Source organism: Rhipicephalus microplus, chromosome X (assembly GCF_043290135.1).
Source record: "Rhipicephalus microplus isolate Deutch F79 chromosome X, USDA_Rmic, whole genome shotgun sequence".
Taxonomy (NCBI): domain Eukaryota; kingdom Metazoa; phylum Arthropoda; class Arachnida; order Ixodida; family Ixodidae; genus Rhipicephalus; species Rhipicephalus microplus.
Genome location: NC_134710.1, coordinates 309,801,483 through 309,826,630, shown reverse-complemented (window position 1 = coordinate 309,826,630; position 25,148 = coordinate 309,801,483). Strand labels below are relative to the sequence as shown.

The 25,148-nt window shown below is 44.8% G+C and overlaps 1 protein-coding gene across 6 annotated transcripts in view; it reads right to left on the bottom strand.

Moving 5' to 3' along the window:
* The window catches only part of Nup214 (nuclear pore complex protein Nup214), a 280,169-nt gene that overhangs the window by 136,155 nt on the left and 118,866 nt on the right, over positions 1–25,148 (bottom strand). For all 6 annotated transcript variants that reach the window (XM_075879493.1, XM_037413729.2, XM_037413730.2 and 3 more), the window contains exons 18-19: positions 24,704–24,888; positions 13,358–13,443 (exon numbers count right to left, since the gene is read on the bottom strand). In XM_075879493.1, the coding sequence (XP_075735608.1) occupies positions 13,358–13,443; positions 24,704–24,888 (271 nt within the window). The remainder of the gene's footprint in view (positions 1–13,357; positions 13,444–24,703; positions 24,889–25,148) is intronic.

Below are 25,148 nucleotides of genomic sequence, written 5' to 3'. Positions count from 1 at the left end.
ACTGAAGCCAGAAAAGTACAGATTTGCGTACGAGGAGCTCTTGTTTCTGGGGCATGTGATTAGCAAGTCTGGAGTTTGTCCTGATCCACGAAAAACAGCCGCCATCACCAACTTCCCGCCGTCCACTGACAAGAAGAAGGTGCGCCGATTTCTGGGCCTGTGTGCCTATTATAGGCGGTTCGTGAAAAACTTTGCCTGCATCGCCGATCCACACACTAACCTTACCAAGGCCGATGTGGAGTTCAAGTGGGAAACGCCACAGGAACACGCTTTCCAGGAGCTTAAACATCGCCTCCAGACGCCTCCGTTACTTGCCAATTTCGACGAATTCGCTGAGACAGAAATACACACTAACGTAAGCAGCGTAGGTCTCGGCGCTGTTCTTGTGCAGAGGGCTGACGGACTTGAAAGGGTTATTAGTTACGCCAGCCGATCGCTATCCAAAGCAGAAGCCAATTATTCCGCAACAGAAAAGAAGTGCCTCGCCATCATCTGGGCTACGTCGAAATTTCGCCCCTACCTCTACGGCAGGCCCTTCAAAGTTGTGAGCGAACACCACGCCTTGTGTTGGCTAGCTACATTGAAGGACCCTTCAGGTCGCCTCACACGATGGAACCTGAGACTTCAAGAATATGACATTATCGTCGTTTACAAATCCAGCAAGAAACACTCCGACGCCGATTGTCTCTCTCGTGCGCCTGTCGACCAACCAAAGCCCGACGACCCGGATGACGACTACTTCTTGGGAACGATAACAGCCGACGACTTCAATGAACGACAGCTGGCCGACCCAAAACTGAAGGCCCTAGTAGAATGCCTCGAAGGCCGGACCGCCGAAGTCCTGAAGGTATTCAAGCGCACAATTGCGTCGTTCTCCCTGCGAAATGGTCTTCTCCAAAAGAACAACTTTTCACCGCTCCGAGCCAAGTGCCTTTGTGCCTTCAGCTTTGCGGCCAGAACTCCTGCAGGCCCTGCACGACAATCCCACGGCAGGGCACCTCGGTGTTTCCCGCACGCTCGCGAGGATACAAGAAAGGTACTACTGGCCATGTCTTACCACCGACGTCACTCGTTATGTGAGGACATGCCGGGACTGTCAGCGACGCAAGACACCGCCGACAAGGCCACCGGATCTTCTGCAGCCAATTGAACCACCTCGCCGACCATTCCAGCAGATTGGTATGGACCTACTGAGGTTGTTCCCGACGTCGGCTTTCGGAAACAAGTGGATCGTGGTAGCTACCAACTACTTCACCCGCTACGCGGAGACAAAAGCCCTGCCCAAAGGCAGTGCATCCGAGGTAGCTAAGTTCTTCGTCAAAAATATCGTCCTACGTCACGGCCCCCAGGAGGTCCTCATCACCGACAGAGGAACAGCATTTACTGCTGATTTAACTCAAGCGTTCTTGGCATACAGCCAGACAAACCACTGCTGGACGACAGCGTACCGCCCACAGACGAACGGCCTAACCCAGCGGCTAAATAAGACGATCGATCACTGACATGCTGGCAATGTACGTCGATGTCGAACACAAGGCGTGGGACGCCATTCTTCTGTACGTGACCTTCACATACAACACGGCGGTGTTGTATGCAAAGGTCACGGCCGTGTTGTACACGGCGGTGCAGGAGACGACCCAAATATCTCCATACAAATTGGTCTACGGAAGGAGCCCGGCAACGACGCTCGATGCCATGTTACCCAACGTCACCGACGAAGAAAACCTCGATGTGAGTGAGTACCTGCAACGCGCCGAAGAAGCCCGACAACTCGCGCGTCTTTGTATCAAGAATCAACAGACGACCAAGAGCCGCCGTTACAATCTTCGACGACGCTTCGTGGAATACCAGCCCGGTGAACGTGTTTGGGTATGGACGGCGATACGTCGACGTGGACTCAATTGAAAAGCTTCTGCAACGGTACTTCAGACCGTACAGGGTGGTTCGACGTCTCGGCCCACTTGATTACGAGGGTGTCCCCGACAGTATCACGAACTCTCAACGACGCCGATCACGACCTGAAGTCGTCCATGTCGCGCACCTGAAGCCGTTTCATGTGCGTTAACAAACTGAAACAGTGTTTTTTGTATTATAGCTGTATCGTAATTTATTCATTGTACTTTCTTGCATTATTGTTGTATCTTCATTTTTAGTTAAAGCATTGGGACGATGCTTTTTTCAGAGGGGGGCAATGCCACGTTCCATTCCTCAAGTTTTGTTATCGCCCCAATACACTACACAATTCTCAGCGCAAACCGCACCTGCAGTTTTCGAGAAGCTTCAGGACTATAGTAGATCATTTCGATAAGATCATGCCCACTCCGCGAACTGTACAGATTATTCTGGAACCTACGTCACCACCAGCAATAACGCTAGAAGATTCGATGGCAAAAGTATAAATGCCAACGCACTTCGCCACTTGTCAGTGGTTGATCAACGGCCGACGCTCCGTTCACTGCTATCTGTGCAAGACTGCTACTGTGATCAGACTTTCCGTTTACCCGGCACAGGTTTGCCCAAATGAACAGTTGAATCCCAACATAAAGTCTACTGTCTTCAGCCACCTCACAACCCCAGAGCAATATTTAGTACACCAATATTAAGAACAGACACTGCAATACAGCCATGTTCTTCATTTATGTACACAGGTGCATACAGCTTTGATCTGCTATAGTATATACATAATGTTAGCTTTCATTCCTTTTTCCACGGAGGAAGGAAAGGTAAGGAGAGGCCCTGACGTCACTCATTGTGAAGCCGCGATGAAGCCGGAAGTCGGACATATTGACTAGGCAAATTCTCCTCTCTTGTTTACATATGAATGCGAAGCAGAAGGCGCGACTCCCTCTCCGGCTCGTAAAGCACGTGGGCTGCACAGCGCGTGTGTCGTGACGATCTGAAACACACAACACGAAACTACGTATGTGCACATGGTCCTCACGGCGTCTTGCTGGGCTCAACAGCGCCGTTCGTTGTCACAAGCAGGAGCACTGCTCAACCGTCACTGACCTGCAAGGCGTTCGTCGTCATTCAGCTTCGTCATGGTGCCCAACGCAATTTCGCTGAACACTAACTGCTTCATCCGCGTCATCCGCCGCACGACACATGGATATGCACTTGTTCTACGCACTGTTGAAACCCCGTGATGGACAAAGGGATTTGTAAACGTTGCTAAGAGTAATGTAACAGCCAGGAGAACACTGCGTAACCAATAACGCGGCGCAGAGCACAGATATTGTCCGCCACGGCTCAGCACGAGACCTGGGGAGGCCCACATTCCGCCGCCAGCCGCGGCCGCTCACTGCTAGACCAGCTCCACTGCGCAACACGTAACCATAGCAACGCCGCCATTGTGCCTAGTGAATATGGCCGCCATGATGTCATTTCCGCCACACTTTTTACGCCCTGCACCGGCTGGGCATGCCCTCTCCTTACCTTTTTCCTTCCTCCGTGCCTTTTTCTTTTCTGATGAATACTGCCCATTTTCTTCAAACCTGAGATAGCTTCTTTTCATGGGTAAGCCTTTCTAAGGAATACAAATTGTTTTTCAAGCAGACTTGTAGCAATGCTTTAGAACTTGTATCATCAGATATAAACAGCAAATTTATGTTCATCTGCATAATCTTTCTTTCTGTAGGTTCTCAATAGGGAGATATCAAATAGCATACGCTAAGTTAGCGGGCATTGCGGGTGTAGCGTTCGCGTATGGGCACCATGTAAGTTTTCGAATAGCATGCTCGCAACAGGCTTACTCACCCCAAATAGGCTTTGCAGGCCATGTGGTCTGCACTCTATTAAAAATTTTTTGCGGGCGGACCGCACACACCAACAGCGGTTAGTGTTATGACGCATGCACAAGGGCAGCAACCGTAATAAACATCGTACGCACAACTTTGCATAAGCTATTCGAAAGCTCCGTAATAATTATACAGGCAATATCAAAATTTTTATGTATAATTAATATGCGGAGTTTACCGCCCCAAAACCACCATATGATTATGAGAAATGCCGTAGTGGAGGGCTCCGGAAATTTGGACCACCTGTGGTTCTTTAACGTGCACCCAAATCAGAGCACACGGGCCTACAGCATTTCCACCTCCACCAGAAATGCAGCCGTCGTAGCCAAGATCCGATCCCGCGACCTGTGGGTCAGCAGCCGAGTACCTTAGCCACTAGACCACCGCGGCGAGGCCAGGCGCTATCAAATTTTAAAAGAGATACTCGCACCCTTAACACAATGAGAAATATCTGAGCGAAATTTCATATTGATCGGACTACCAGAACTACCAAAAACATGATGTCCAAACTTAAGAAGTTGCCTGAAAATTATTCTTGAGAAAAATGCACTTTTTTTAAAAGTATAGATGAAAGCTCATCTACGTGAAAAAGATGTGTTTCTTAAGATAACTTCTTCCACCATGAGAGGTTGGCAATCATGGTTATCTTGAGCATGTGGATTCAGTGAACTCCTCATGTGAAATGCAATGGCAAGCAGCCAGGTGAAAATTTCTAGGAGAGACTGGACAATGAGCTTTCTTTATTTTTAGTAGCCACTTTGTGCTCTCTAAATGCAATTTAGCCTACTTCGAACTTGATTACAATCTTCAGTTGTTTTTTTCGTGAAAGTGGAGAAACTAAACTTGTGAAAGCAAATGAACGTGAAAAATAAGTAATTTTGGAAAAAGCTTGCATTTTTCGACTCGCATCTCCCCACAAGTAGAACAATGTGTGGGTTACACTTCCTACAAACATAATGCAAACGAGAATCTCACAAATTAGTAAGTAAGCATCAGTACAGCAGTGCCAGAATTGCTATTTTAAGAGTATCAAGCCGAGGGGGGGGGGGGGGTTGCATGTTAAACATCACCCCTGTAATACCTACATGACAGTATCACAAATCGTTATAATTTTCAACTGCAGTTGTGCCCTAAGTAATAAATGCAGCCAAACAGAACCAAGATTTAAAAATCCAGTAGCTCTAGTGTTATCGATGATCAGCATACATAAAGCCTATCAAAGTTCTGAGTTTTCACTAGGACTTGGCTATTGGCATGCCACGCTGAATGCGCCGATTCTTGTCACTAAGACTCAGTTACCTTGAAGAGCTTACTTTGCAAAGTTTGCTGCAGAATTTCAGGCCGATAATAACTTGGCACATTTTTCATGTTACTGCATCTGCTGCAGTGCAAGGCAAAAGGAACATTATAAATTTCCACAGTTTAAGTGGAACAGGAAAAAACATGCAGACACAGAATTAAACTGAGATACTAAGAATGTTTTTGTAAATGCATCAATGTTCAATATTTTAACTAGTTCAGCTAACTGCTTATAGTAGGAGAGATTGATTTCACCTAAGACAAACCTTGTCAATGACTGCTAGGGCATGATAAAACGAGCCGCATGAATGCTGTCTTGAAGTGCTATGGTGATTATGAAGTAAGAAGACAGAATATATGATTTGCTCAGAATAATTGCCAAAAAACAACAACAAAAAACTTAATGCTAAGCACGCATAAAAAATAAACCAGCAGTCACACATGTTTTCACATTAGATGACAATGCTGGTTTAGATCAGTATTGCAGAATGAGTGCCTGTATTCCACTTTAATTCCAATCCGGCGAATCAGGACTTACCACAGTTCCACTCCTTTCGATTCCTCGGAATGAAAAAAACTTAGCCCCCACTCCCATTCTGGGAATGGCTGGGCAGTTCAATTCCATTCCTGTAATTCCTCAACATAGAAAAGGCATCTTGATAGTTTTATCGAGTTAAGAATGAATGCCCCATAAAGCTGATGTCATCAGATGAATTAAGAACTGCAAAAGTAAGCAAAACTCGTTACCACAGTCAAGGGATAGTAGCTTGGTGACATATCTCATGCAGCATAACAACCTTACTAATTAATGATGATGTTTTAAAAATTTTTGAGCTCAAGTATGTTGATCCTAAAATGACGACACAGCATATTTTTATGTTGATGAAGTACTGTGTGGCCACTGTAGTTCCGCATGACTGATAAGGCATAGAGCCGCAGTTATGCGAGGAATAGAGACAAACTTCAGAGCAGCACAGTTTATATAAGGACAGAATTGTAATAGGCACGTTGCTTCTAAATTTATCGTTCCTGTAATCAGCCAAGCCATTTCAAGCATACTGTTTTATGGGTAAATTCGAGGCTCTGACTTATTAAAATTTTGTTTGAAAAACAGTGTGTAGACAAAAAAGTGTGCTCCCTTTTCAGAAAAAGACCCATCGCCATTCCATTCTCTTTAAAAGGCGCTTAATTCCATTCCCACTCATTTCCGGGGTCGCAAAAATGTGTAATCATTGTGGAGTCGTTCTAATTCCAGAGTGGCAACTCCGCAACACTGGTATAGACCCACCAAGTGGACAGCTATGCAAATAACTGTGTCACAAATGGTCGTCACACGAAGTTCACAACATTTACATCAAGATGCACATTACTGAAAAACAGGGGCGCACACAAACTTGCAATCCTTTACAAGGCTACAACATACCCTCACCTCAAAACACACTACTTGTTTATACATAATGCTGCCACTATTCCCAATGGGGGCAAACAGCCACATGACTGATTCATCAGTGAAGTCCGTGCTGTTCAGAAAGATAGTGCTCAGACGATCAGAGGAGCAGGACATGAATGGCAGACGCCAGAAATAAAGGCACTGTGTTAAGAGCTATCCATAATTGCCTTAAACTAACACTTCAAAACATTATGTCAATAAGAATGCAAAAAGCTTCAAGCCAATAGACCTCTCCCTGTTTGTAAACAGAGTGACGTCAGTGCGGGTACCCCGCCCACCATATTCTCTCTCGAAGCTGGTGCTGGTTGGAAAGAAAGTTCCGCCAGCGGCATCGTTCTGCATAGCAGACCTGTGTGTCTGCATTCCTTCGACAGAAATTTCTACATTGCTTTGTCCTAAAGTCACAGCTTTTGAAAAAAGGGGACTGCGAAAGGGTCACTGCTCATAGTGTGGAAATTTGCTCGTCGTAGATGGATGGATGGAGAAACTTTATTTAGAGTACTGAGAGACGCGATTAACAAGCAGTGGGCTTATGGCATTGGGCTTTATGACAGCTATAAAAAAATCTGGTCTTTTTCGAAAGCAAACATTTTGAATGCACACGGTGACTGACACTTTGAGACACATTTCCATGGCACGGCCACTGGATGAAAGAGCGCACGGGTACGGCCCGCCGCGTGCTCCAAAACCGGCGTGATAGGTCTAGTTCTCGAACCACTGCTGCGGCGCCACCTGGGGGGAGAGACAGTTTTCGATTGATTTGTGGGGTTTAACGTCCCAAAACCACCATATGATTATGAGAGACGCCATAGTGGAGGGCTCCGGAAATTTCGACCACCTGGGGTTCTTTAACGTGCGCCCAAATCTGAGCACACGGGCCTACAACATTTCCGCCTCCATCGGAAATGCAGCCGCCGCAGCCGGGAATCGAACCCGCGACCTGCGGGTCAGCAGCCGAGTACCTTAGCCACTAGACCACCGCGACGGGGCATGGGGAGACAGTTTTCACGAGCGCCCACAGAATCATTGCGCGGCGCGCTTGCGGTAGTTACAATTGAGCGCGTGTATCTGTGATCGATTCGCGAAATCTTTTAATATATGTCTAGCGTGTGCCCCCCAGATAATTACCGATCTTGCTTTTACATAGCTGCAGCCCTTGCAAATTTTCAGTATTGTCTTACCTGAGATACGAGCCTTGCACACCAATCAGGTTTCGCGGATGTAAGAACTGTGAGCTCATTTTACTCGGATCCTACAAGATCACAGCTAACTGATCTGGAAGAGAGCTGCACCTTTCCTAATGCATTGAAATTCATTATAGTAAACGTGAAAATGTCACATGAGAAAACGTTGCTTGAGATTTAATCACTTCGTTTAGAATAAGCTACCTCAGCATTTGCAGTTGCCACTGTTCATTTAACACAAAATAAGATAGACCTTTTACTTCCTACAAACACGTCCATAGTATTCATACAATACAGTATCAGATGCAACAACCACGAAATATACTTAGCATGTGTGCAATCTAATAACAGTGGACTCGAGCCTCTTTGAAATTTCAGTGACTATAACTTCAGTGGCAATTGAGTGAGCAGTTATGAAGTGAATAATATGAAAACTTTGAGACGAAAAGAGTGATGAAAGGCTGGAAAATGCGAACACAACTGTTCGCGTTTTGCGCTTTTGAATGTTTTTGTCTATTTCCGTCATGACATTCTTAATGATAATGCAACTTAGTCGGCCTTACATTCAACAGTGAACACATAATCGAAACAAATTGCATGAAAATATTTTATTTATTCTCAATTTAAGGCGGATCTAGACATTTTTTTATTTTTTACTTCCTTACATCATTGCATAATAAACCAGTTGAAATTTGCTCCACAGCTAGAAAGGCGATATTTTTCAGGAAGAATATCCCAGTGAGTGCATATTAGTTGGCGAAACTCACTCACACACACACACACACACAAAAGGGGCCTTATTTCTCGGCCGACAAGCATATGTTTACGCTCACTCCCCCACAGCCGCTGGCTGCAAATGTTGCATCGAGGAGTTTTGACACCACCTTTTCATTTTCTCTTATCTCTAGTTGTTTTTTTTTCTGAATCCCAGCTTATTTCTAGTTTTTTATAATGCCTGTCTTTAAGCCCTTGGCCCCTTTGTCATTAGTTCTGGTTATTTCCGAACGCTATCGCATTATGGTGTTGTGCATCTCCCGCAAGGCAATGTGGAACTGATGTTCGTTTTCATAAAACAGCTCGAGCACCCCTTCCAGTGAAGAAGTTCGGCTGTCTGTGGTCGTTTGCAGAACGGCACACAGACTCAAACTTGCATTTGCAAAACATGCGAAGGCAAAAAGGTGCCGAAAAGCAGCTGGTGGGCGACAAGATTTTATATTTGAAACAATTATATACTAGCAGCCGACCCACACGTTGAGAGCCTCTAACCAGGAGATTGTGAGGAGGGTCGTTTTGGAAAGAGCTGCGGAATTCAAATCATGTAAATATTCAAATCGCGTTTCTTTCATACGTTTTCAGCTTATAAAAACTATGAACGTATACTGCCAAGTTTCCTGAAAATTTGTTCTCAAGCAGTCTGGCTGAAAAAACGCGAAGGTGCTGAATAAACATCACAAAAATATAAATACTTTAGTTTAACACATCTTCATAAATAGAACAACGACTTTGTCACGCATTCAGTGCGATATAACTCAGCAACATGCATTGTTGATTTTTCTTTCAGCCTCAAAGCAAGAAGCTGGTTCTGGACAAAAAAAAAAGTCAGGTGCTCGGCACACACGCGAAAAATCAATTCAAGATAGTGCCTACGTACTCTACTAAATACACGATATGTCATCACTGCAATAAATGAGATTAAAAAAAAAACACTGATTAGAACAACTGAGTTGGTCACTGTTGTGAGAAACACCAGCTAATTTGCTGTGGCTGCTGCCCCGAGGGAACCGCCGCCTCTCATTTCCTCGTCCCTCCTGTCCCCGCCCCGTCGCGCTGCAGCTGCCGCAACTGCAACTACGGCTGGCACGCGCTCTCCCATTGAAAGCCACTCTACGGGGCAGGCCGTGCCGTGCGCTTTTTCATCCAGCGGGCGTGTCCATAGCATGGATGTAAACTTACTCAATTCCCATCGTGGCATGTGCAATGCAGTTTTAAACAAGGTACAGCATTGGGGGCAACATGGTTTTGAGCGGCTGCACGCAACGTCATAGATAAGATTCTCCCTCATAGAGCAAAAATCTGATCGGAGATGAAGAAAAAAAAAAGAAACACTGTTTGCCATGCGTTAGGCTGAGGTTAAATTCAAATTAAAAATTAAAGTAAAATTCTGCCGCTGCATTTCTCAATAACCCAGTGAAAGCTCATGTGATGTAAAACCCGACAAATTAATAATATAGTATATAATATTATCTGGCACAGTTAACTTGCTGCATTTTACTTATATAACGTCTTTTCGTACCTATATTGCCCCTTTAGGCCTCATACACAAACTTCTAATGCACATTGTCACTTCACAATGATCGAGCCGTAAAAGTACAAAGTAGATAAAAAAACGAAAATCTCTGCTGTTTCCATTAACACGTATCAGGTATCCGATAATACGAGTTATAACCGTGGTGAAGCATATCTGCAGATACGGCAACGCTACAACATGCTTATAGCTCATGCGTAGTCGTATGTACCACCCTGAGATCATGCACTTTTATTTTTCTGCACACCGCGCATACGCTGAGATGTACCCACTCGCAGATGATTGCGTCAAATGCATTTTTACCTTGACTAAAATGTCAGATCGTAAAGTTCCATTGACTTCCGGTTACTGCAACCAGCCCACAACAAAACCAGTGTTTTTGCAAACAGGACGCATTGCATTATTAACAATGCACACACCCACTCACAATATTCCCAGTTTAACCGTCTGTAAAGGTGAACCAATATTGTCGGTGCCTTTCAGAGCACACTACGCGCCACAGTCAACACAGCACATTTTCGAAGACGATGCCGCTGTTCCTTGCACAGGTTGCCACGTGCGTTCACTTCTCCGAGATAAACAGCCAGCCAGTGTGGCAAATATTTCATCACGCACTTTACCACACACCTAGATGTTCTCCGACACATACCACAGCTAAAGTTGCCACTGTGAGATGAAGATTGAGCTTTCAAAAAGAAAAAAAACTTGTCCAAAGCCAACGAACGTTGGTTGCCTCAAGCACCGAGCGACTGTACCCCACTCAGCCACCGGCGGGAGTGTTTTGCCAACCACCGCCTTGCACGTGCACCGGTGACGTCACGCCATGACGTACCCTTGTAGAGGCCTATTAAAAAAAATTCAATTTAGACTTTTGCATGCCAAAACCCCGATCTAATTATGACAAACCAGGTGGTGGGGAAGGGGCTTTTGAATTAGTTTTGACCAGCTGGTTTCTTTAAAGGGCCAGTCAACAGGCTTCGAAACGCACAGGATAAGCTCGCGCATTTTTCCTGCGCATGACCAACCTCCTTTAACACGCAGTGACGTCAACTCGGCGATCGGCGAAGTGACGTAGCACGCAGCTTGTCGATTGGTCTAAGCCAGGTATCAAATAAAGAGTAACTTAGTCAACGTCCCCGATCGCAGAGTTGACGTCACTTTGTGTGCAAGAAGGTTGGTCAGGCGCACGAAAAATGCGCGAGCTTTCCCTGCACGTTCCGGAGCCTGTTGACTGGCCCTTTAAAAGGGTCATGACATGGTTCCGCAAAAACTTTTGATTTTCAGCAAAAAAAAATATAAAAATACTAGGAGTTGTTCCGTGTACGAATACAATGGATGAGCGAAGCTGCTTATAAATGAGACACAAACGACTAGGTGCCTGATCTTGCTGCTGGCTTTCATGAAGGCGGTAGAGTGGAGAGAGCGCGTGCTGCGCTCGGTAGCTGGAACAACTGAACGGGTGACTGTGCGGCGTGCACAGCGCGAGCCATCTGCCACCGTGCCTGCGCTCCCACTGTGCCGAGAGCGTGCACCTGTTGTTTTTCTCGGTGTGCTTGACCGGCGCAAGAAGCCTCAATAGTAAAAAGATATTTCAGTTCAAAATAAGGCACGAAAGTCACCAGCTGTGGACTCCTCCCATTGCTGAAGACCACCATTTAGCCATAGCACGTGTGACATAATGCGCTCCACAGAGCGGAGCTGTCATTTTGCTACCGAATCAGCCACTTTACCACATGTAGTCGGCACGTGTTGCTGACGTGCCACGTGGCACTGTTTCAGCAACTGATAATTCTTCAATTTCATTGGCAAGCTGAAATAGCTCGACTGCACATGCAACTGTGCACGGTACAAATTGTTCACCAGGATGCAGACACTTGCACAGCAAGCAGATTACATTACGGCTTGCGAGCCAATGAGTATATTGCCTAACTCCCAGGCCACTCCATGAATTAATAAAAAATATTCCATTACAAATTAAGTGCCAAACCAAACATAATCAGCTTGTTTGCTAATGTAAAATAATTAACCTACCATATAACACACATTTTGATCATAAATTGGGTGTCATGGCCTGTTTAATGTGCATCTACATTTAAGCACACAAGTGTATCTGTATTTCGCTTTCCCAGATTGTAGCTGTACAGCTAAGATTGAGGCGGTGATGAACCTTAAGCTTAACAGCATGATGCTATAGCCATTGGGATATTGCGAGCGATCTTTAAGCCAGGAAGTGGAGCTCGATAAATAGAATGTTGACTGGAACAGTCACTAATATATAAGCGGACTAATATAGAAAACAAGAAATCGGGTTGTATAGAAGTGTTGACCATGCCAAAAAAGCTACGCGAACCTCGTCTGCCTCCTTTAAGGAGAGATGCGAGTTGAGAAACACATCTTGTTTCCAAAATTGCATATTTTTCATTTTTATTTACTTTCCCAAGTATGCTTTCGCTACTTTCATGACAAAAAAACTGAAGATTTCAATTAAACTTGAAGTACCATTATTATCACTTTTAAAGAGCACAATGTGGCTGCTAAAAACTAGAGAAGCTTATTTTCTGAAGTCCCCTGGCAATTGCCACATGGCTACTTGCCAATGCATTTCACATGAGGAATTCACTAAAGCCACATACGGAAAATAACCATGATTGCTAAGGTATCATCATGAAAGAAATCACCTTAAAAACATATCTTTTTGCATATATGAACTTTCACTTATACATTTAAAATGCACTTTTCTCAAGATCAATTTTCGGGAAACTTCTTGAGTTTACACATCATGTTTTTCATAGTTCTGATAGCCCAATCGAATTGAAATTTTGCCCACATATTTCTTAAATTCTGAAGGGTGCAAGTATCTTCTTTATGTCTTGATATCTCCTGTACAATTTTGCAAACCTAAAATGAAAAATTAGTTGGGGCTGAGAATTCTAAGCATTTGCACATCACAGTTTTTTTTTGTCAATTAATATGTCCTATATGTACTCTCTTGATTGTTATTTGCATTCTGTAGTTAATGCACAGCAACAAGAGCCATTACTGACTGATAACTATAAATGTTTAGTGGCATAAAACTAAAACTGCAAAATTTACTATAAAACTAATTGCATGATTGAAATCAACATAAAAGCCGACATATACAGCAAAAATTTCTTTGCCCTAGGCTATAGATTACCGCAACATTTTTTCCGAATATCATCTTCCCTTAAAGCCAAAACCTCACGCTTACAGTGTGCACTAGGTAGACCTTGTAAAGACCGAGCAAACACCTACTTCAGGACAGGCAGTCACCTTTAGTCAATAGTATAACCTCTTCACTTACCTCATTTTTCTTTGTTTGATCGCTTCCAACAGACTCTTGAAGAACCAGTCCCAACTTGGAAAGCAGGCGTGACTCTGAGTGCTCGTCTGAAAAATCAAGACGATTTTGAAATTGTATGCAGGCTGCACACACTTTCTAATGATTGAGAAAAATGTGGTATTACAATTGTTGACGAATAGTGAAAGCGAAATGCCACCTGTCCTCAACTACGTCTGCAGTCAATGTGACATTGCATTCAAACTTCAAGTCTCGAGAGCTAGCTTTTTCATTCACTTGGCTGCATATTTCACAAGTTGTAATAGAGACAAGACTAATCCTATCACAGTATGAAGCTATAGAATTTGAATTAAAGGTATTATTTGTCAGCCTTCTAAAGTGTGGTTAATGGTCCTTCAGGTGAGATGAACAATTACAAGAAGATTTTTCTTTTTTACTAATAAACTGTGACTCGGGCATGCCTGGTGTCATAGGTTTCAATTTACAACTGTAGTGAAGGAATGAAAAACAATTTGGTGCGACATAGGTAGTGTGACTCGGGCATGCCTGGTGTCATAGGTTTCAACTTACAACTGTAGTGAAGGAATGAAAAACAATTTGGTGCGACATAGGTAGTCCAGAAAACAAGATTAGCAATACAACGAGAATGTTTGTGACCCGATTACAGTCAAATGCTTTTATTTTTAGACAACAATATTGAAGTTGAAGCATCAAATAAAAGTTAGTGCTTCAATTATTTTAATTGTTAACTTCAACAGTATTAATTCTCAGTGAGAAGTGTTTATGTACCAGTTTTGTCTGAAAATATATTGAAAGAAACATTCCGAGAGAAGAAATGGCGAACAAAAATCAGACAGAATATGGAAGAGCTAAAAAAATTTTAAAAGCTCAGTTTTTATGTTTCAAAACTACACTCAAATTATAAGAAATACAGTAGTGGTGTACCCTTTCAGGTGCACTGACATGAATATGCGGCAGTGCAAAACAAGTCCCAAATGGCTGACGCCGTTTACAGCCCTGCATGTGTGTTGGAAATACCTAGATGCCAATTTTTCAACTCTTTTTTTTTTTTTTTTTTTTTGCCCACCTACACCGATCCCCCTGCAGGGCTGCAAAGAATTTTTCACTTCCACTGCTGATCTTCGGTTTCTGATCGAAGGTTTGCTTAGGCCTGTGCTCCAATGATGGCCTACACATTTCTGTGTACACGGGCAAGCACAGCTAAGCTTGAGTTAATTCTCATGGGATCGATTGAGTAATATGTGGGGTTTAATGTCCCAAAACCACCATATGATTAGGAGAGACGCTGCAGTAAAGGGCTCAGGAAATTTCGACCACCTGGGGTTTTTCAACGTGCACCTAAATCTGAGCACACGGGCTTACAGCATTTCTGCTTCCATCAAAAATACAGCCGCCGCAGCCAATATTCAATCCCGCGACCTGCGCGTCAGCAGCCGAGTACCTTAGACACTAGACCACCACGGCGGGGCAGTCTCACGGGAGGTATCAGTTTGTTGCGCTAGCAAAAACTGATCTCTATCTGGTTTCTAAGGTCTATAAAGACTGCTTGGCACTAGCTAATTTATTGCCCAAAGAGATGCAGTTTCAGCTGTTTAGTACACCACTACTTCTGCCTGGTGTACTTTAGGGGTGGAAACATAGTCAAGCGGACAGTCACTTTTTTTCTCACCCCTGCCATCACTGCAATGCTGAATATAAATTACTATTATTATTATGGTATAACCTCGTTACAATGAATCTGCTTAAACAGACTTTCGGATACAACATACATTTGCATCATTGTGCCAGCCACCATATTCGTTCTATTGATTGAGCTTCGTTTATTACAGATTCTGGTACAACGGATATTTGGATACAATTGATTAAAATTTGAGGCCAGCAAGGTAGTCAGGACTCCTTTACAGCGGACTTTTCTACTGCGTATATCCCAAATTCAATAGCTTCTTACTTGTACATCGGCATACTTTCGTGGCAAGAATGGCGCGCCATGGATATTGACGTACGTATTTAAGAACGAAAGCCGCCAATCTGATGTCCGTTAATGGCTAGTTATGCAAAAACTAACGCGACAGAAAAAAACCGGCGCACAGCATGCTTGGTCTTGCATTTTGGGGCACTGATGCTCGAAAGCGCTAGCCGCTGCTCCGAGTGGTCGCTGCGTACCGGGCTTGGCGGGGGGTTCGCCGCCGATGCGCAATATGCCCATCCGCGGTTTCGAGGAGCCAGCAGGCAATGCGATTTGTCACTTTCAACGAAGCACATCACGGCTTCATCGCTTTCACATGTCCGCTTACACAATGGTCTTGTACGCAAAGTTCGGAGCGAAGTTAGGCCTAGCCATGACTTCGAGCAGAAATCTCGGTTGTGATACACGTGGCCACGCTGCCCGATATTTCAAAGTACATCATGCTCGACTGCGAGTATAAAGAGTTGTCTCGCAGTGGTTTTTGTCCCAAGGTCCGAGAGCTGATAAGCAGCGGGTGCATGGGACGCTATTAGCCCTAAAAACGAACACTAGCGTCACTTCAGTCGTGGCGATGTAACGTCACGGCAAGGACTTGCCTTCCCTGACACCGCTTGTCTCCTTCACCGTCCACCGCGTACCCGCTCTTTCGCAATACGCTGGTGATTACTCCTCAATTTCGTGATGCATATTTTTCAAGATACTAAATGAAAGATTTTATAACTAGTAAAAGTTATCAAGGCTACAAAATGTTTCCACAATTTAGCTAAGGATAGGTAGATTCCCGTACAAACGGCAGAAGTGTGAACATTGTTGTTTCATTGCGTACACTAAGAAATGGGTGCTATAAGAAAATATGCAAAGTGGTGCTAATGTGATTACAACTAGGCATAGGCTCTGGGATGGGACCATATGTGTGCCGAAGTATCAAAAATAAAATTAGGATGTTTCCAATACACTAAACACATTACGCTTTACCGTAAAAGTTGTGCCTGCATCTGTGAATAATCTAAATTATTTGACGGAATTTCACTTTCCCCAACAGGAGGCTTTACATGAATCTGTCATGAGCACAAACTTCACATATTTGGAAAATAAACAAAACTGTACTGCCACACACAACGATTTCAGAAATGTTGGGATATGTGCGTTTATTCGGATCATATGTACATGTTTCTTCTCAACATTCACCAGAGATTGTGTAGTCGTATGCCCTGATTTGCATGAAAGTCTGGGGTGGTCTACCACCGCGTCACAAACATCACTTCACATGGGAGAACCACTGAAAGCAAAGATTCCAACAAAAAAATCCAGGTAGTCGAAAAGAACATTTTCGATATCGCAGTCAGCGATGTGACTTAAGGGGGGAGGCTACCCTGGAGACCGAACTTTTTTATTTTTTAAGATATCTGGATGAAACTTTCAGGGGTTGTTCACTACAATAAAACTAGCACAACTGCGAAGTTTCACGAAGCTGTGTTTCTTAGTTCCAGAGTTATTGAGATTTAACTGGGTGCTTCACATGGGTGCCTGAGGAAGAGTCGTGAGAAATCCCAGGACATAGTAGAAGGCTGAAATTCATTGTGGTCATTCCTTGATAGCTATTCCAGGGCGCTACAAAGCCGTTTTTTTTTTAATTTCCCCCCCCCCCCCCAAAAAAATTTTTACGCAACTTTGAATTTGATGTAACCAGTAATGACCAGATTCATCAAAAATTAATTGTTTATTATAAATTAACAGCACCAATTTTCAAAAAAAGGAGCTTGTTACGCCCTTGCAAGGTCATTCAGGAACAGAATAAAAAAAACGGCACACAAATCTGATGAACGGTTTTCGAGTTCTTGCTTTCCTCAGCACCACAACTAGCAAAAAAATCCGTTCTGAGAAAACAGGCCGAGAAAGTTCAAAACACGTGTTTTCTTCAAAAAGCTCCAGCACAGTAGCTAGAAGTGTCCTGGCGCACCCTTTTCTTCTTTTGCCTGGCCTCCATCTTCTCTTGGTGCCTTTTAGAATTCTTTTTTAGGCGTAAAGCGTCTTTTTCACGAGCTCGCTGGATGGCCAGATGACCTGGTTGAAGTCCAATGGAGTCCGATATCACTTGGGTTGCTTTGCAGCAGCCGGCATTGTAGCGCAGCACTGCTTCATGCAGTGCTGTTTCTACCACGATCAAGGATGAGTGTTGTTCCTTCGGCATCAGAGACCACAGAATGGAGTGGAATGATTCTGATGCATTTTGCGTCTTCGCTCCCAGGCAGCGCTGAAGAAGCGACTTTTGTGACAGTCTTTCGTAGATGGGCAGCATAGCTGCAGCGACATAGTCCGGTAGGCTGTGTTTATGTTTTGGCTGTGGCTCACGCTTTGCCTCTGCAGCTCTATGGCGGCACCACGATTAAGCCCCCTCTGGGCAAAGTTCATGGTGAGGGTCCTGGTCAGTCGATGTGACGTGGTGATATGTTGCCATCACTGCACGCTGCATGGCTGTTAGGTCAGTTGAATTGTTTCTCAGGGCCCAACCATAATATCCTGTCAGCTTTTCAATGAGGGCTTTAGTCAGCTTCCCCTTCCCACTCAGTGGCTTATCACTTTTCTGCACAATGTTTCGAAGAGCACTTCCAATCCTTTTCTGAACATGGTTCAGACATTCTTCTTTTACAATTGGCACTAGCCCGTACACATTCTCTTCTGTGAGGGCAGCGAAGGTACGGCTGTCTCCGTCGGACACAAGAGTGGTGTACCGCAGGCCATGCTTGGATACAGACCGCCCAAAGAGAGTCAAGCCTGCCTCCACTTCCATGCTTCCCGATTTTGCGTCTGTGTTTTTCTGGCAAATGTGGTGCTTCTGCCAGCTTTCGTATGCTGCATCTCCAGGTTTGGGCCCTGTTTGGCATCCAAGGCAGGGGTTTGAAAGAACTACAGCATCCAAGATGAGACCTGTAAAAAAGTCAATTGCCGATCCCACTCCAATGTGTGATGTGTGACCCCGCTTATGCCATGTGCCATCGTACACTATGGTGATGTCCTTGCAGAAGCTGGGGTCCATTTCTTTATATGTTTTGATCACTGCTGTGGCAGAATCAGCATAAAACTTCTCCAAAGCGGTGGCCTCTGGCTTCCTGAACGTCTCTTTCAAGTGCTTTTGAAACGTCTTGTGGTGAAGACCTCTGTAAGAGACGCTCATGGCAGCCCAAAAGTCATTAAGAGCTGTTTGCCCCTTGCCTATTTGCTTTATAGCCATTATGGCGCGGACATATACATCGAAGGCCTGCGTGTCCTTTTTGCGGGGTGATGTCCATAATTTATCGACGGTGCCACAAGAGGCGCACACGACTTCAAGTTTTGTTGCAAGTCCAAGCTTGGTGCTCTCTCGGACAGTCATAGCACCTTTCAAACATTCTTTGCACACTGTGCGGCTGAGCACGACGTTAAAGATGTTCATTTGAACGAGCGAAAAATGTTCGCCCTCACTTGTCACTGCAGGTGCAAGAGCCGGCTGCATCAGTTGAAATTTCTTCTGCGTCGCCGGCGTAGACTCGAGTTCAGCGCGAACGGCGTCACGACGTTTCGCATTCGCATCGATTTCTTCCTTCGTTAGGAAACGCGTCCGCAGATGAAGCGACGGTCCACTCACGCTCGATGGCGGCACCGATTCAGACGAAGTGCTGGGTCCGGCGATATCAGAAGCACTCGGTGTCACGCTCGATGGCACCGATTCAGACGAAGTGCTGGGTCCGGCGATATCAGAAGCACTCGGTGTCACACTGGATGGCATCGATTCGGAGCACGTGTCGAGCCCGGCGATCTCGGGACACACTCGGTGCATTTGCGGCTCCAGCCACACTCGATGTGTCGGATTCTCGACTGGCGACAGCCGACAACACAGTTCCATCGCTGCAAGCGTTTACGCAGTCGGCACCCGCAGCAGAATAGCGGAATTTCGATGACCGTACAAGCCGCATAGCGAGCCTCCGCGCATCGGACTTCCGCACTGACTTCGGCTTCGTTGCCGGCATCACCCGCAACAACAAAGACGAAAGGCACAGAACTAGTGCAAAAAGAAAAAAAACTAGAGAAAATGATCGAAAAGATAGCACAAGGCGAAGAGCGGCTCGTAAGCAGACGTCTGTCGAGGCGGACGGAGCAGAGAGCAACAACGAAGCGAGCGCGCTGGACGCGCCACCGAGAGGAGCGACCGCCCCCGCTGCTGCACAGCAGCCAATGGCGGGCACGCTTTCTCCCACGAGATATGAATGCGCTGCTCTAGCCAATCAGCGCTCCGCATCGCATCGCGGGAAAACGCCAATAGCGTCTCAACTGTGCTGCCGACGCCATTTTGCAAGGCGGCGAACGAGAGAGAAAGAATTTACGGTAAAAACAACACCAAGATGGCGCGGGACGACCGCATGGTCCGAGAATGGCACGCGCGCGAAGTTTGGTTTGATTTCGGGATTTGCGCCTGTTTTGGACGCCGCCGCGGCCTCGAAAATAGTATTTTTTTTACACTTTGCGGTTGAATTAGGTGCTGATAATTACAGAATAGGTAGTTTATGAGACATACAACCCAAAAATGTGGTTTTTCAAAAACCGACTTTTTCGCAAGTTTTCGGTTTTCAAGGGCCGCATCCCCCCTTAAGTAATAATTAAACAACCTTGGTCTCGATGAGGCGACCTGGTCTCGTACTACATGTCTACGTACGGTAAACAGCTGCAAGGAAAAGTAATTTATGAGGTGCCTATCCAAACAGGTATTTGCGAGTGCGACATTATGTTGCTACGATTCTGCACCAAAGCTGAACCTGACATCAATGAGAATTTCCGGACATAACCTAAAGCATACTCAACCTTAAGAATTTTGGTGAAATGAAGCTTCAAAATTGTTGTGGGATAAACATGAAAGTGAGCAATGCAATGAGTGAGCAAGTACACAAGAAAAACAGACAACAGCGGTGGTGGTATTTTGGGGCGAGCGCATGCGAGATATTTTGCAAGATTCGATAATGGAAGCGAGCACGGGTCTTGGCAAACCAGCGAAAGCAGTGTACATATATACGTGAATTCCTCCAAAACAAAAAAGCCTACAGGAGTGTAAACCCTCATACCTTCTATACGAAGCACCCATGCACAGCTCAACCTAATAACGTAAATATTGTGCCTTGTGCCTCAAAATAACATGCTTATGCACCAATGAGTTTGTTGTATCCAAGCAGAAGTGTGCCCTTGCTTTTCACACCCAACGGAATACGGCTGCCGTGGACAAGAATGTAATTCATCATGGGGGTTACCAGTGCGACACAGACCTTTTCACCCCTTTTACATCGCCTAATATTGAACCCGCGATTGTGCAGAATCAAAAGCGAACATTTATTGTTTTACCAGGTACATTACCAATTCTGTTTTCATCATTCACATCCAACTTGAGACAAGCAGAAAGCGAACGCAAAGAGCGGAACAACGCATGAAGCGAGTGCATCATTATGTAGGCATGCAGCAACGGGCATCGAAGAGTCCGTGCCGTAACATCATCCAGGCCTCCCACCTGAAGGCGGCACTCCAACTTCTCGGGGTTAATTACAATGAGCCCGAGATGTGCGTATGTGATGTTCGCGAGGAGTTCAGTGCGCTATTATAATCTGATAACTGCACTTCCGTGCAGCTGCCGTAACTACATCGTGTTCCGTGAACACAAAACGAGTGCAAGAACGTCACTAATTAACGCAGTTTTCAACAGTTGTGCCGTTTAGGAGCTATAATTTTTTGAAAAAAAAAACATTTTTTTTTTTTTCCTTTTTTGTGACTTTCGCAATAATTTTCACAACCTCGGCAGGCGCAAAAAAGTTTTTACAGCACTTCTGCATAGTTTTCAGTGACAATATTTTGGAATCAGATTTTGAAGAAAAGGGGGGAGGGGGCATAGAAACTAAGGGGGATTTAAAAAACAAAATTTATGCCCCTGCTGAGAGTAAATCCGCTCATGACTAGTAATTCCCTCTGGTTATAACAATAACACACCCATTGAGTGCTTACGTAAAAGTCTGTTGTAACAATACTTGGATTTTACATACTCCTTTTGCAACAGACCAAAATCTTCCTTGTGGAGATCTATTCTAATGAGGTTATACTGTATTATTATTACAGTCGACTCCCGATAATTCGAAGTCGCTTAATTGGAATTATCGGTTAATTGGAAGTGGAGCGGGGGTCCCGTCAGTTTTGCATGCAGTTCAACAGGAAGAAATTCTTGGTAATTGGAAGCTAGAGGTCTGAAATTTCGGTTAATTCGAATTTATTTTCAATCGAATTCCCGGAGGAAATCGTAGTGTTTGTTAAATTTCCTTTTTTCGAAGTGCTAAACAACAATGCGTGTCCGACCGGCACCCAAGGGCATCGCAGTTGACCACAGCGCCGCAGCTCAAAGCGTCAGCTGATGGCATCGCAGTTGCATGCAGCGTCCCAGATCACGAAGCGGCTGCTCTGGCGGTTCCGGTTCCGAGCTTCACTGTTGATTTCATTACGGTCGTGTGCGGACTCAGCGTTTCCACGTGCGACGAAGCTTCACGTGCATTTACTATGGCAACTCGCGGGCAAGTCAGTATGAGGTGAGCCTTCTCAGTGCTATCCATATGCTGGCGCGAATGTGGGGTTGCGTAAAGGATGAAACCATTGCGAACTGCTTAAGGGCGTGCGGCTTCATTCCAAGTGGTGCAGATGATGGCGCGTCTTGTACAGTGGCGGAAGAAGACACAAGCGAGCTTGACGTTGATGGTCTCCTGCCAGCTCTCGGCGACGACCCTTTCGAGGAGTACATTGCCACTGACAGTTCGGTAGAAACGTGCGGTGCACTGTCGGACGCTGAGATCGCGGAGATGGTTCGGGCCAGCGAGCCTAGTCACGGAACTGAGGTTCACGACGACGCCGCCGCAAGTGAGCCACTACCGCGGGCTGCTGATGTAGCCGCAGGCCTTGCCCTCGCGCAGTGGTTTTTCACTGCTGAGAGCAACGCCAAGGAAGCACTTGAGCACATATAAAGCCTGCAGGACTTGCTTTCTGCTGCAAGATTCAGAAAACAGAAGCAAACGGCAATCACAGATTTTTTCTCATAAACTGCTTTGAAATAAATGTATTTTTCGTTCATTGTGATTAATTGGAATTCCGCTTAATTCGAAGTTTTTCGCGGTCCCCGTGAACTTCGTATTAACGAGAGTCGACTGTATTATTATTATTATTATTATTACAAGTGGAAGCACGTATATACAAACAATGCTATGGCTGATGCTGACATATACAAACAATTAATTGGGGGTAGTTGGGAGAAGCCTTTCATTTGCAGTGAGCATGGAATAGGCTGATGAAAATGAAAGATCCTTCATAAGTGTCACTAAACTAATCCTAGGATTTTTGGAATATTTGTCATCTGTAGCACCATTGTATAATGGCAGTTGGGGATAACATGAGGGCTCTTTAAATTTCTTCGTCAGAATCAGTGAGGTCGCCATGTTGTGAGAGCAGCACTTTAAAGAATATTGGTAATTATACCTTTGCTACACTCTCACTCATGACATCTAATGATCTTTAGATTTAATGCACCATTATGCAGAATTGACCAAAATAATGCTACTTTATTAGCATATATATTTCGTATGAAGATATGATCATGGTACTCTTAGAAGTAGCAGACTTACAGGAGTGCCGAATGGTTCAGCATTCAGTACACGTGAAATAAAGTTATTTTTGCAAAAGAGAAGTGCAAATTCTGCAAGTTTGTTCAGGCTACCTAGACACTTCAAAGCTTATGAGAATTTTTTATTTTTCTCAGTGGTAGACAAATATTCAGAGGCTACCCATCTACATATTTTTAATCCAGAATGTTGACTACCCTGCCTTGAAAGGATAGTGACACGAAATTTGCAGGCAAGACAGCCAGTGGGATCAATTCCCATGAATAGACATAGATGTATCATCTGCAAAATATCCACAGCAAATATGGCTTGGAAGCTATTTTATAGGCACTGTTAAGTTTGGTGCGTGATCCAGTGCTACATGCCACACCTCGCAGCATTGACACTCTTGAACGTGACCCCCGTACTTCCCCAAAAACACCATGCCGTGACCGCCACCACAAGTTATCATGACCTCGATTTTAGCAGCACACTGGGGGGTGAGGACTAAGAAGAAAAGAATGCGCACAACACGGGCCCTGTCCCCCAGTGCGCTGCTAAAATCAAGATGAATACGTACCAACTTGCTCAAGTTTCAATTCTCATGAAGTCGTGATTACGTCATAATCCTCATTTCTCTCTTTTTGTGCTTGCGCCGGCAGATTACATTTTGGCGGCTGCTTGCGAGTTCGTGATTGCGGCACACACACAGAAAGTTGTGTTTGGTGACAGTGCTTTCCTGTTTCTTGTTTTTTCATTTGGACTGCATGAAAGTGCGTACGGTGCGCTCATGTCATCGAGCATTGCACACGCTAGGTGGTGACTGTTGCATCCGGTCGTTGTCTTTAGAGCTTTCTCAGACTGAAGCTGAAAACTGGTTGGCAACGAGGAGTCTGTAATTAGGTATCTGTTGTGCACTGCAGAAAACAATGTGCCCTGTTATGGCTAACAAGCCTCTAGCAACACATTAGTACTGCAAGAAATTATGAGGCCAAATTTTTCAGGTCACTACCTCTTTCGATCTTAAAGTACCTCATACAGTGCTCGGTGGTTGAAACGCAATATTTGGAACATGTGGCTGCTGGCAGTGGGGATAATGGTGAGGGTGAGAGTGTCTGCAACGCATAGTGACTGCATGCGATAAACAGCTGTTTAATCTGTTCTCGATGGTGCCAGGTCTGGTCACTTTGCGTGGTGCAGTATGAGCACAGTGTTTTGAAGCCATGGCAAGCAGAGTTCCACCAGAGCCACCAAGAACCACAGACAGAGACCACCAGATGCAGTCAGCAAGAACATTCTCACCCTTACCATCACCCTCACTCGCAACAGCCATGTGTTCAGAGTAGAGCGTTTTGATTGCCAAACACAATACAGGTAGAAAAAACAAAAACAAAATAACCACAATGGTGCAACTCGATAAGATTCATCTCACACAGAAACAGTTGTATTATACAACTGCGTCTTGCCTTCAACTTCCCTTTAACCTTCTCAGCACAGGTTTTCAAATCTACCATACCTTGCATCATGCTTTTAAATGCATGCCAGTTCCATGCACACAACATTATGGGTAAACTATGTAATGTGTAGCAACAACACATGTCTACAGCTCTTGAGCGATCAATGGCCAGTGAGTTCAATAGCCCCTGAAAACAAACATAGGACAGGGGCATAAAAATATAACTTAAAGAAAATTGTAGAGTCACAACGGCTCACCAATCACTCGAGGCTCAATCACAGACACATCCCTGTGTCCAAAATATTCTGCCAGAGCTGACCTCTTCTCAGCGCTAAGGGCAGCCCTGCGTGGCTTAGCACGTGCCTTGCCACTGGCTTCACTAGGAGTACGTGAAAGGCTGGTTGACAAAAGGCAATCTGCCAATGCAGCTACTTCCTCTCCCCTGCGACAGAGCAAAAAACATAAATCGATATGTTTCAACTTTCTTGGGCCCATCTGAAAGATGGGCTTAAGAAGCCCATCTTTCAACTCGTGACCAATGAGTGGACAGCATAATAGTGACAACAAGATATCAAAGGGTTCGTAACCAGATAAAGGGGCCCTGCAACAATTTTTCAGCACTCAAAGCCTCTGACAACAGGTAGCCTAACATCAAATAGCCTGGAATTAACTAATACAGACTAACCCCTTTATAAGAGGCAT